Source organism: Elephantulus edwardii, unplaced genomic scaffold, assembly GCF_000299155.1.
Source record: "Elephantulus edwardii isolate Elephantulus edwardi_28Jun2011 unplaced genomic scaffold, EleEdw1.0 scaffold00006, whole genome shotgun sequence".
In the NCBI taxonomy this organism is placed as follows: domain Eukaryota; kingdom Metazoa; phylum Chordata; class Mammalia; order Macroscelidea; family Macroscelididae; genus Elephantulus; species Elephantulus edwardii.
The window spans coordinates 31,299,876-31,312,724 of NW_006399756.1; the positions used below are offsets into that span (position 1 = coordinate 31,299,876).

Consider the following 12,849-nt stretch of genomic DNA (forward strand, 5'->3'; position numbering starts at 1 on the left):
GTTTTGGTGGAGGAAAAAAAGAGCTTAAATGTCAGGGTGCAAAAAATGGTCCTCCCACCCTTCACTCTTAGTTGTTTGCTGAGAACTCAGTGAGTGTTGGAAACAGACATCTTAGCAGCTGTTGTTCTAATTATTACTGGAAATTATGAATTTTTTTAAAAAACCCACTTGTTTAGGCATGAGGAGAAAAAGGAAATCAGATTTGCAGTTAGCTGAGAGCCAGAATTTGATCAGCATTTCAACATCCCTCCCTGGACTCTTTGGTCTATATCAGACCTTAGGTGGTCAGAGAATAAGAGTGTCACAGGAAGGTGTAGGACTTCACAGCCCAGGAGAGGAACCAGGCCATTCTCCAACGGACAACCCCACACACAGCTGTTTCCCGCAAATCCTTCTCTGAAGCCTGGAGCTCCTGGTTTCCTCCTTGACTTCCTCTCACATACCATGGTCCTTACAGGACACAAGTTCTGTTGACAGTGCAGAAGGAGGGATGGGCAGAGCAGGAAGTCCATTACAGCTACATACAGTAAGTCTCTCTTGTCCCTTGTTCATATCCTGCTCCTGGCCACGGTCCTGTGCTCTGACTCTCACATGCTGATCAAGGCCAGAGTCCTTCTGGTTATCACCTCTGTGTCCATGTCCTTGGATCTCCTTCACAACGACTTCCACCTGGGTGCAACTCCACCTACCTTCTCCATGCTCTTGATGTCACAAGTGATTCCTTTCAGAACTAGGTCCAGCTCAGGCCGATAGCGCACTTCATAGTTGTGAAACTGGATCTCTCCTTTGCTGGGCCATCCTGCTGGAGGTCGCTTATCTGTCACCCAGGGTGCCTGGCAAGGAGAAAAGAGGAATAGACAACTCTGCCAAGCAGTCCCCCTAGAACTCATGTCACAGCACAGGATAAGGGCAGTCCTAGGAACTTCTATACTGACTGAAGACCATATGTGCTTTCTAGAAGGCTTCTACTATATTCAATTTCAAGAGTTCTTATCACATGAGCTTGCTCCAGAATGAAGCAACAATTTTAACTTTCAAGACCTGACTTCTTCCAACCCATTTCCTAATTTAATGAACTTTTTGTCCTTTGAGTTTGGAGCAAAGGAAACTCTGGGGAAGTCTTTATAACTAGATATGAAATCTCTGGACAAAGTGAAGATACTCTATTGAAAGAATTGCATCTTTTATTAGGGTGTGGGAGGGGTCTTCTCATTGAGTTCTCCTAAATTCTTCCTCACCTCATTTTCTACTTTTATGTACTCATTTATTCTCTCAACAGCCACAATGTTGGTTTCCATCTCTGATGTCATCCTCACTAACCAATTCAGAGTTTGTGTGATCTGCAAATGAACAAACAAACAAATAAATCAGAAGATGTTCGTTTACCTTGGGCTCAGACACCAACCCAACTAGTCAAATATCACAGGTCAATCTAGTTCCTGCTTTGCACCTAGCACAAGGTTGGGCTCTATGAGATATTAAGGGGAAACGTTAAACAATTCTTGTCTCCTTGGGAAAGGATTTAAGACGAGTGCACCAAATGGCTGTAGATTAATCAGTGCTCAGTTGTGTGGGGCTCATATGAAGCACTATGTGAGCTTAGAAAGGTCTGGAACCAAAGCTAGGGCTGAGAGGTTAGGAATTAGTGAAATGGGACAAAAACTCAGATCTCCTCCCTCTAAACTTAGCGTTTGTGGAGCTAGTAGAGGGTTGCATTCTCCAAGTTGGGAAGAACATAGAAGCAGACATAGGATCTTACAAAGGCCACCTCCTCTCTCTGTTTTCACCTGACATTAGTTTGACTGATTAGCCGTCCCAGCCCTCAAAGTGAGCATATCCACCTGAAACCTTGACTTATTTTAGCCTCATCAGAAACAAAGAAACAAAGAAACAAACAAACAAAAAAACCCACATCATCCTTGGAAAAGCAGGTCAGCGAAGGAGAGGAAGATATTCAATGAGATGGACTGGTATAGTGACAGCAACCATGGACTTACATATAGCTGAGCCTATAAGAATGGCAAAGGACTAGACAGAATTTTGCTCTGTTTTACATAGGATTGTTATGAGTCAGTGTGGACAAGATAGTACCCAACCACAATTAGCTCCAGAAAGTCTTCCTGCTATTGCAAACATATTTCTAAACCACTAGGTAAGTAGATTGTCACGATCTGGGCCAGTCTAGACACCAGACAATCTGTGTATCATTAGGATACAAGCTCCTTTCAGGAAGGACTCACTGAGCACTTCGTGCATATGCACAGAATTTTGTTGCTCATCAGAAGAAAAAAAATACATAGAATTCAGAGGATAGACTGTGAAGACTAAGAAGAACTACTCTATACAGTTAGATGCACATGTAGTTGTTGATATTAGAATGTTACTGTTTTGGTTCAATCTTGACTTACAGTATCCTCTATCCTAGGCTTGTCATCCTAGAAATAAGGTGGTGGTGAGGACACAGTAGTGTAGAAGCAGTTTATACATTAAGCCTTAGAGAAGTCATTTTGTTCTGACAGCCATTTAAAGAAATGTGTGCCTCAATAACTTTGGCAATAACATGTTTTACTAAGCCTTATGTTCTAGTACAAGCAGACCCAGCTTGGTTACCACTTCCTCTGCACCTGGCTGAGGGCCTGGACCACCCATGAGAAGTCAGAAACAATAACAACTCCTGAATATGAAGACATCTCAACTGCCAACCGCAATAAACTCTGTGTAATTCCCCTGCCCAATCTCTGTTTATAAACCCCATCTTTGCTTTTCCTCGGAGTTAGAATGATTTAAGTAATAGCTGATGTTTTCACCCACGTGCTTAATAAAGAACTTTGTGGATCTCCAGCATAGGCTGAGTGTTTAGAATCTTGCATGTCTGCCGTAACAGTAGCAGAAGGAAGCTAGTGCCTCTGGTGGATGACTGAGTCCCTTTGAGTGTCCTGGAATGATTACCTTATTAACTTTTCTGAAGATGGTGTTGAATAAGATTGGACCATATAAACCCCAGTTGCAGTTCTATAAACTATATTCATTCTAAAGGATGCCATGAAAAATGTTCAGATGACCCAAGATTATTCCTTCATTGGACACTGAAAATTGATTATGATATTGCTCACGGTCTTAGATGCTAAGAAATAATAATATAATGTCTAACATTTCCCCTTGTCATCCTGGGGTGCTGCAGCGAGGCGCCTTACAAGAACTTCATCAAGCGAGCTCTGGTGGCCTAGTGGCAAGAAGGTGTACTGCAATCCCAGAGGTACACGGTTCAAATCCACCAGATGCTCTGCTGGAGAAGGAGAAACAATCTCCTCCTGTACCAGTCAGATCTGATCTGACAGTACACACACACACACACACACACACACACACACACTAAAATAAAAAAAAATTTTTTTAAAAAATTTAAAGAACTTCATCAGATATTATTTTTTTTAAAAATTAAAATTAGCTCCAATTATTCTTTTCTCTAAGGAAAACAAACAAGGAAGTCATTTTTTTCAAGACTTCTTGGTCACTGCTGCATTCTGGAGAAGTAATCTATTTATGTTTTGACAAGAGGATCTCTGGTGGTCGAGTTCACCAGCTGTGGTGCTAACCCAAGGCTCTGCATCTCCTTCAGTTTGAATCCACCAGCAGCTCAAAGGAGAACGCTGGGCAATCGCATCCCACTGCACTGTATAACCTCAGAAAGCTGCTGATGGGACCCCGTGAGCTGGAACTGACTTGAGGGCAGTCTGAATTTGCTTTGAGTTGTTTGACAATCATAAGCCAAAGAGGCAAGGAAGTATTTAACAGAACCTTTTGAAATGGTTTTAAATCCTCAGAACAGAAAACATATGCCCATCTCCCCGATGCTGCTGATACATTTTTTTTAGAAAGGCTAAGGAACGTGTCCACAAGTTCAAAATTAATAAGAGATGGAGCCAGGATCTGAACTACAGTGTCCCCACTTCCTCTAGATCTAGAAAATGAATCGAGAGTATGGACTCTGTTGCATACTCCGGATTCAATTTGACAATAAATACAGAAGAACTCCCATAAGCACATTAGACTCACATTAAGTGCATTGGACAAAACAAAGCCCACAATGTCCCCGCTTAGAGTAGATTTGTAAATAACCATCAGCAAAGATGAGAAGAAGACAATTAGGTTTCCAACCAATTCCAGGCGAAATGCCAGCCACCTGTGGGAAAGAGAGCGAGAGAGAGAGGGGCGTCACTGATCTTCCCTTAGCCAGCAGTGTGGACATTCACAGAACCTTCTCAAAGGCCTTGAGTTGTTTGGTTTTTTTCTCTATTTTAAAAAATTTTTGGTGTTTCCTATTCACAGTTTGTTTCAAACGATCATTCCCATATATTGTGTCTTATAAAATTAATCACCATTGATGTATGCCCACTATCACCCTGTCTTTTAACTGGGTCTTTCCTAAGAGTTGCTTTGATTACTATGGCCTTATCTTTTTTTTTTAAATGGAGATGTTTGAATATTCCTACTTTGCCTTTATTTTTCAAGATTCTTTTGTTCACTCGGGGCTGCCTGCAATTTCCTAGGAATTTGAGGATGGAAGGCACATATTTTATTGCTCTAAGTGAGTCTTTTGATCAGGAGCAATGGAATAGTAAATCCATATGTAAGGTTAAAAAATGAGCACCAAAGGAAGTTTAATGTATTTCATTATTAAAGAGGAAATAAGCTAGAGGGGGAGGGAAGTTAAGTGTGTATTGAACACTGATAGATGCATTTAAAATATGTAGAGAATTTAAGAGTATATCTAGATGGAAATGGATTATAAAAAGGAACTTTCCCATAGAAAATATACTTACATATTTGTATAATAATTATAATAAATGTACATATAAATATTCTAAATATTTCCCATGAGGTAAAATGGGACCAACTGAGTGCCCATTTTATCCTTGAAAAGTCTTTAAAAAGAAAGTATCTTTAGAGTTCAACTCTTGAGTTCTTCATATTCAAATAATACTGAGCATTGTTGACCTGCCCTTAACCGTATACATTGCCAACTACTCAAGGGTTTTAATGTTCCTTAAAGAGGTATCCCTCCCTCGAGGATATACTGCTGCTTACCAAGGTCTACTGAGGCTTATCTTGTTGTTCATGCGTTCATCTCCCAGGATGGAAACTTTCTATCATCACTGTTTGGTTTACCTAAATATGTCCAACTCCTCTCTCTTCAACCTATACTTCTTTTACATCCTAAACAGAACAGTATTTCCACGGAGAATTTAATACATCTATTTTCAGGGGCAAAAAGCAGAGAGCCTTCAGTCCACCGGTACTAGCATAGCACCTGCATTACAAAATGTTCACAAACCTCATTTAACTTCCACAATAACACTGCAAAAGGGTTTCCATCCTACCAATTGTAAATGCAAAGAAAAGGTTTCCCTTAGAAACAGCAAGTCAATTTGCTCAGCTGGTAGGAAATAGGGTTGGCATAGGAATTTGCGTCTCCTTCTGCTTAAATAAAATGAGAGGAGTGCATGGCTAGTGTTTACACATTCTGCCTACACCTGCCATCCTATAGCTAATGGCAAACATACAGAAAACCAAAGCACACATTTGAGTAGAAACTCAGGAATAGTCTCACCTGTTAGAGATGATCCAGGAAAAGACACATTTCTGGTTATTATCAATTCCCACCTGATTAAGTTTTAGAAATCGCTGCTGGTGCCCTAAGGCTCGAATAACAGCCAGACCTGACACAGTTTCACTGAAGTGAGAGTAGACTGGGGACCTGGAGACAGAGTCCAGGCGTCTCAGCTGGCGAGAAGTAGCCACATAAAATACCTAGCCACACACAAAAAAAGAAAAGAAAAGAGTAAGTTGATCACACATGCTGTATAAGGTTGAGGTCATAGTGCTAGCTCTTCTTGGCCATGACGCAATGTTTTTCATCTTGATGACACAGCCTATGCCTGAACAGGACAAAAGCCCCCAGTCTCACTCATGTTGAGAAGAATAGGGGAGAGAAGGCCCAAAGGAGGAGAATTACGGTGACACCTGGACTTGGTGGAAACAGATGAGGACAAAATTGAGGAGATTATAGATTGCCAAACCAGGGGAAGAGCTTTATTGTCATAAACTACCTTCTCCTCAAGCATCTAAATAAGATCTTCAAATAATAGTTTCTGTACTGGTAGAAGAAATGGTCTCTAAAAGGATTCTCCAGAAGCATCTGGGACCAGAGAAGTATGGAAATGGAGAATAAGAAGGAAATGATCAGAGGTTGAGGTAAAAACAGAAGAATCGTCAGTTAAGTAATCAAAATTGTTACTCAATGTTGTGTGAAGGTAAGGCTGATTGTGGTAGGGTGTTGTGGAACACTGAGAACCTAAGAACTGGAACTGGATGCACTAGAGGATGCAGGTAGAATCTCTGAAGCGAGAAGTAAGGTGAGGCACCACAGAACGCGTCAGCACTGCAACTAGATTTTATGGGATATAGTAAAACTAGAGCTGGACATTTGAGACTTAGAATGCAAAATGTGATACCTAGAAGTTTCTTCAAATATTAAACTTTCTTGGTTTGTGAATAATATTAAAAGAGCCAGTACTTTCAGTGTACATAATGGGCTCAACACAAATACTAGGAGATGTCACCTTGCCACAGAATGTCTCTACACTGAAGGGTCTTTGGAAGTGTTTTCTTCTAGTAAACAACAAATTACAAAGGCAACTTGTGGTCAAGAATTCTCTCTATAAAACTGTTTAAAAGGGATATGTGATTAGGTATTTTTGTCATGACAAGAGTCCAGAGCGAAGGCTGCATAGTGGAGTGGACCTGGGGGGAGGGATTGTAAAACATTGAAAGAATTTTTTCCTTTACTTTTCCAAGAGGGTAGTGAACTAAAGGAGAGGGTTGGGAGGGGGGAAAAGTGCAACAATGAATGAATGAATGAATGAATGAATGAATGAATGGAAACCCAAAGTCTCTGTAAACTTTCATTGAAATTAATTATAATTTTTAAAAAATTGTCTATAGCTTCCTTTGTTCCCCTCACCATTTTTATTACGGTTATGGGGTCTCTTGTATTTAATGTAGCTCTTCTGTGAACTACTTATGTCTTCAAGAACACACTGGGATTATGCCTAATGCATCTACAGACATCCTAGTGAGATTAGAACTTCTCTGAAGTAAAAAGTGATCTAATCCTGAGGAGAGACATCTCTAAGCAGGACCATCTATTTCCAATCCAGTGAAAGACATCACCATAGCTCTGCTTGAAGCAATTAATGGCCCAACCATTGAGCCTCTCTCATGGAGCTTCAAGACTTTTTCCAGGACTGACTTCAAAGTAGTCTCAGGCTCAAATAGAAATGGGTTCCACCTGTAAGATTTCCACCTGCCAGAGGGCAGCAGTGACAACAACATGTTCTATGAACTGTCTACTAATCGGCATTGACACGGCAGCTTCAATCATCGGCTGCAGGCTGTGTGGTATACTGCAATAACTAAACAGTAAAGATACTGGAGAGGAGCTTGTGATAAGTAAAAGAGAAGATTCTAAGGAAGAAACTTGGGGGTTTTTTTGGGGGTTTTTTTTCCTATTTTTTTTTCTATAATTATATTTTATTAATTTTCATAAACATTTACAGAGATTTTGGGCTTCCACTCATTCATTGTTGCACTATTCTCTCTACCCTCCTCCCAGTTTGTTCTTGTCCAAATGCCACAGTGCTTGTCAAAGCCAGTTCTGATTAATCTTCTTTGTCAGTGTGTCCTTTGCCATTCCCTATCACTCCTCCCTGAGAGAGACTTCACCCTGAGTCATAAGGAAAAGGGGATGGCGTATTCTCTTAGCTACTTCCTGCTGAAAAGGGACGCTGTGGGTTTCAGGGTGAAGATCTTCTCTCACTACTCTAAAGGGCCCCTTTGGCAGTAGGAAACACATAGACTATTATGGAGATTGATTTTGGAATTTAGATGCACTCTTATTGATTGTGCTTGGCCGTACATGTTCATATCCTTGAAGATGTATCATGGGGGTGTTGCAACCTAGAAGACACAAATTTGACTAACAAGTTATAAGTACATGAGTCCAAAAATTATGGAAAAGTAAAAGAAAAGATTCTTTCATTGTTTTACAAGCCCTCCCCCAGGTCCCCTCCACCATGTAGCCCTCGCTCTAGTCTCCTGTGATGACAGAGATACCCAGTTATATCTCTCTTTTAAACGGTTCTCTCCCTCCTCTGTTTCAGTGCAGTATACATTATTGAACCCATCTTACTCAGTCTCTCCCCAACCCCAAGGACAGTCCCATTCTACAACAGTGGCATCATGTAATATTTGTCCTTTTGTGACTGGGATATTTCACTCAGCATAATGTTCTCCAGAGTCAACCATTTTGAATAATATTGCATGAGTTCCTTGTTTTTTAATGCAGCATAGTATTCCATTGTGCGAATATACCACAGCTTCTCTAGCCATTCGTTTGTTGATGGGCACTTAGGTTGTTTCCAACTCCTTGCTATTGTGAACAAAGCTGCAGTAAACATGGGTGTGCATATATCTGCTTGGATGTTAGCTATGGTCTCTTCAGGGTATGTTCCCAGTAGTGGAATTGCTGGGTCAAATGGTATCTCTATTTGCAACTTTTTGAGAAAGCGCCATACTGCTTTCCACAGGGGTTGCACCATTTTACACTCCCACCAACAGTGAATCAGGGTTCCAGTTTCTCCACAACCTCGCCAGCATTTGTTGCTTGCTGTTCTGTTAAATTTTGCTATTTGGACTGGGGTGAAATGATATCTCATAGTTGTTTTAGAAACTTGGGTTTTTATAAGGAGAAAGGAAAGAAGACATAGCCATTTCCAAACCTACCTGAACAGACAAATAAATGATGGTGAGAGGAATGATGATGACGATGAAGACTGGGGTGGCCACACAGATCATGACGAGGGTGCTGATGATGCCCAGCAGACACAGAACCCAGCTGCGCAAGGTGTAAGGAAGGGTTTCGTCGACTGTGGAAATGTCCTAGAACCCACAGAGAAGATGTGCCAGTGAATGCCCAAGACGGCTGACATCTTCCAGACTCCACCAGGTCCTCTCTGTTCCCACTGACTCCCTCATTCAGCTGTTACATCATATTAATTTGCACTAACTTGGCTGCTCACTCAGGAGCACTTGTAGGCTAATCTGCAGAGTGTTGTGTGGGTAACCTTAAGTCTTTATGTATGTGGCGGTTCAAACCCACCAGCTGCTCCTTGAGAGAAAGACGAACGTCCTCCTCTTGTTAAGATCTGCCACCTTGGAGACCCAGTGGAGGGTGGCTATGAGTAATAATCGACTTGGGGCAGTGAATGAGCGAGTTATTGCTCTTCAGTAATCAATTCCATTTTGATAAGTTTGTTACCATTTTAAATCATTCAAAACAGATATTGCAGTCATCCTTTTCCATTTTCAATTGACTTGGCAATGACTTCCACTCAGTTCTCGGGAAAATTTCCCTTTGTTAAATGGATTCAACTATTACTAATCATTGGAAGCTAGTAGATCCTTACAAATAAATTCTCCCACCACAAAGTCAGTCTAGTTAACTTTACACAGGTCTTCATTTCACAGAGCCTGGTACATAACAGATATCCAGAAAGTACTGGTGTGGAGGTTTCAGTAAAATAAGCTCTGACACCATTCCTGAGTGAAGAGCCATCCTATACCTACAGACAGAGATAGCCCATCTCTTTCCCTCAGAGCAGCTGGTGGATTTGAACTGCGTACCTGACTCCCCATGAATCCTTAGCTAATTTCTAAAATTTAATTCAAATCTCCTTTCTCTGCCCTATCTTTGCAATCCCAGAATGTCCTCATATGCAGTAATTTGATTGGCTTTTAGGCTATCTTATTTCCTTGGCTGCCTCCCTCACTAGACTCTGAATTCTTAAAAAGACCAGAGCTATTCATCCTTGTCTCTGCTGGACCCTGAGGATGTCACAGGAAGTACACAAGAAAAATCTACTTGCTGAGTGGACAAGAGAACTGCATAGTGTGACATAAAACTACCTCCCTGTTAGAAATAGAAAACTATTTCAGCACATCATCACACCACCTCACGGCCGTCGGAGATACTTACACCAGCAAACCTGTTCATGATACGGCCAGTGGGTGTTGTGTCAAAAAACCTCATGGGTGCTCGAAGGATATTGTTCAGCAGTTGCTTGTGCAGGATGTTTGATGCATGTGTGGTACCATATATAGAAAGGAAATTTCCCAGGAACACAAACACACCTAGAAATAGAACCAGTAGTTTTACTGTTATGCACAAGACTCCTCGAAGGCTTGTGTCAAAGACACAATGGCAAATGTTTGCCCCAATCCAGGTAAAGTACAGGATTTGGACACATTCTACAGAAAAGGCTACTGTAGCTCTCAGACATACATTGTGCTACTCCCAGAGCTCCGTAGACTCCAACTCTCATGTCCCTCTGAGAGGCTGGATAGTTGGTGCTGTTGTAGGTTTTAGAATCATTGGTCCAAGCACTGAGCCAGAGGTTGGATCCAATAAAAGCCACAGAATTCAACATATTTAAAAGGATGAAAAAGAACATTGACCACCATCCAATTGCTCGTAGGTATTTCATGTAGATGGAGAATTTCACCTGCAAAGTCCACACCTCAGTATTAGTATAATTCCACTAGGTTTATGGTGAAGAATTGCTTACGTCAATAATCACAAATGGAAAATGGGCAGCAGGGAGAAAAATCTGGAAGTCATCATTTTTGTACCAGATCAAGAAATTAGAGTATAAGGTGAATAGTCTCCAGCTTATTAATGAACTTCTAGGATCAGTTAAAAAGGAATCGGTATTTTCTTGATTTTAAATTGTATACTCTGAGAATTACTAGTGTTCCCTGAGCCCCAGAATTACATCTCAAAGCAGGATTGCTATTTCTACACATCAAATGCTTTGGAAGTGTGGAATGCGGGCATTCGCGGGAAGCATTTCTTTCTTCACAGCCACTCAGCGTTTCAGTAGCTTCGGGAGATTTGCAGAGGATTCAGAGCAATTCCTCTGCTATATGCATTGTCAGAGTTCATCTAATTGGAAATATTTTGGATTCCAAGACTTTTCATTGTGGGGTTCACCTTTCCAGTTTCGAGGAATTCCTTCTTAATCAGTTTTTGTCCTTTGACTTCTTCCTCCGCCTTCAGTTTTGGCCCTGTAGTCTGAGTTTTCAAGGAGCTTCTCAGGGACTTCAGATGTCTACTGTTGGACCTGGACCTGAGAAAGGAACAAAGGAAAGGCTTTCCTGAGCAGGTACATGCTTCTTAAGGGTCATCTTGCAAGCAGATGTCACAAGGACTTGGCTCGCATCAAACTGCATTTCAGAGAAGATTGACCATTTGGGGAAAATTGGCATTATGATAACCACTTCCTCAACCATAAGATGAAAGAAAGGAGAACTGACAATGTCATGGTATCTGTTTCTTCATGAAAAACCCATGGTGGAGGGGAAGAAATGGAAATGATTAGGGTTGCTAGGTGAATAAAAAAAACAAACCTGCGGCTGAGTGTGCGTCGAAGGCTGTTTTCCCTTTTCATGGTCAAGGAGACTGCATCTTCAGGGACTTCCTCTATACTAGTGACCAGGCCATCATCATCTTCCTCTTCACTGCCTTCATTGACTACAGAGACACATAGCCAAGGTTGGGGAAATACCTGCACAGACTTTGAAACAGGGTGTTCAACTGGTTCATTTTTCTTTTGCTCCTTACTAAGAACTTTCATTTCTACCCAAGATATACTGAATTAGAATGTAGGTGCTGATTCAGTTTGAGGTGAAAACCAAAGTTCTCAGCAGGGTGTACGTTCTGCCATGAACAAGGTCAAGACATTGTTGACATTATAAGTCAGAACTGACTTATAACTGGGATTTCAGAGGCTGTAAAGCAAATGGGAAAAGATTGCTCATCATTCTCTGGTAGAGCAGCTGGTGGATTCAAACCTCTTATCTCTGCTTTGGCAGAGCAACTCCTTACACAGTAAGCCCACAGAGCTCCCTTATGAACAAGGAGAAAGGCTATTTCTAAACAGACCGCCTTGCAAGGCATTCTTTCTGGTTGAATGTCAGAGAGCAGATTAAGTTAGATAAGCGACTACTTTGACCCAGTCAGTTTTTAGTGCTGTGTTCCTTAACAGACTCAGCATGGAAAGAGCTGAGCTTGAATCTCAAATCCAATCCACACCACAGCTTAGGAGGTAGATATAAATTGACCATCTGCCTCCTTCCCAGGCCCCAAACTCCATCCCATTCCCAGCCCCTTACAAACCTGTGGCCTCCTCTTCAGGACCAGATTGCTTGCTGTATGTTTTGAGATTCTTAGCAAATTCTCCTTTGTCGGCCATCAGAGTGCTATAAGATCCTTTTTCTAAGATGGTGCCATTTCCCACAACTACAATCTCATCCACTTGGGGAAGAAAATGAATGCTATGTGTGACCAAGAGTCGAGTCTGTAAAAACAATAGTAAGTTGTATTGATTGCCAATGTCTACCATCTCCCCTGGCCTCCTCTAAAAAGGGAAAACAATGATACCTATTTTACAGGTATTGTTCAGAAATGTGAGCCTAACTACATACCTTTTCACTTCCTCTTTCCTACCCAGCAATTCATCTTAAGAACCCAGTTCTATGTGGAAGATGCAGTTTTTGTCTTTGAGGGCATGCTTACAGTTATTTTCTTGTATAGACAGTAAGGTTTTCCCTACATATATTTTCCTCCAAAAAGCCAAAGTTTGGGTTTAGGAATGTCTCTTGAGACCTAGAAGGACAAAACTAACCAACTCTTCTTTTCAGTAACCAGCTGATCAACTGAATTAACAACAA

The 12,849-nt window shown here is 41.2% G+C and overlaps 1 protein-coding gene across 1 annotated transcript in view; it reads right to left on the minus strand.

The window, feature by feature from the left end:
* Positions 1-12,849, minus strand: part of ABCC2 (ATP-binding cassette, sub-family C (CFTR/MRP), member 2) — a 66,116-nt gene that overhangs the window by 7,058 nt on the left and 46,209 nt on the right. The window contains exons 19-28 of the mRNA XM_006880036.1: positions 12,296-12,476; positions 11,527-11,650; positions 11,111-11,246; positions 10,403-10,622; positions 10,097-10,251; positions 8,845-9,000; positions 5,612-5,811; positions 4,057-4,183; positions 1,239-1,340; positions 690-833 (exon numbers count right to left, since the gene is read on the minus strand). Of these exons, the coding sequence (XP_006880098.1) occupies positions 690-833; positions 1,239-1,340; positions 4,057-4,183; positions 5,612-5,811; positions 8,845-9,000; positions 10,097-10,251; positions 10,403-10,622; positions 11,111-11,246; positions 11,527-11,650; positions 12,296-12,476 (1,545 nt within the window). The remainder of the gene's footprint in view (positions 1-689; positions 834-1,238; positions 1,341-4,056; positions 4,184-5,611; positions 5,812-8,844; positions 9,001-10,096; positions 10,252-10,402; positions 10,623-11,110; positions 11,247-11,526; positions 11,651-12,295; positions 12,477-12,849) is intronic.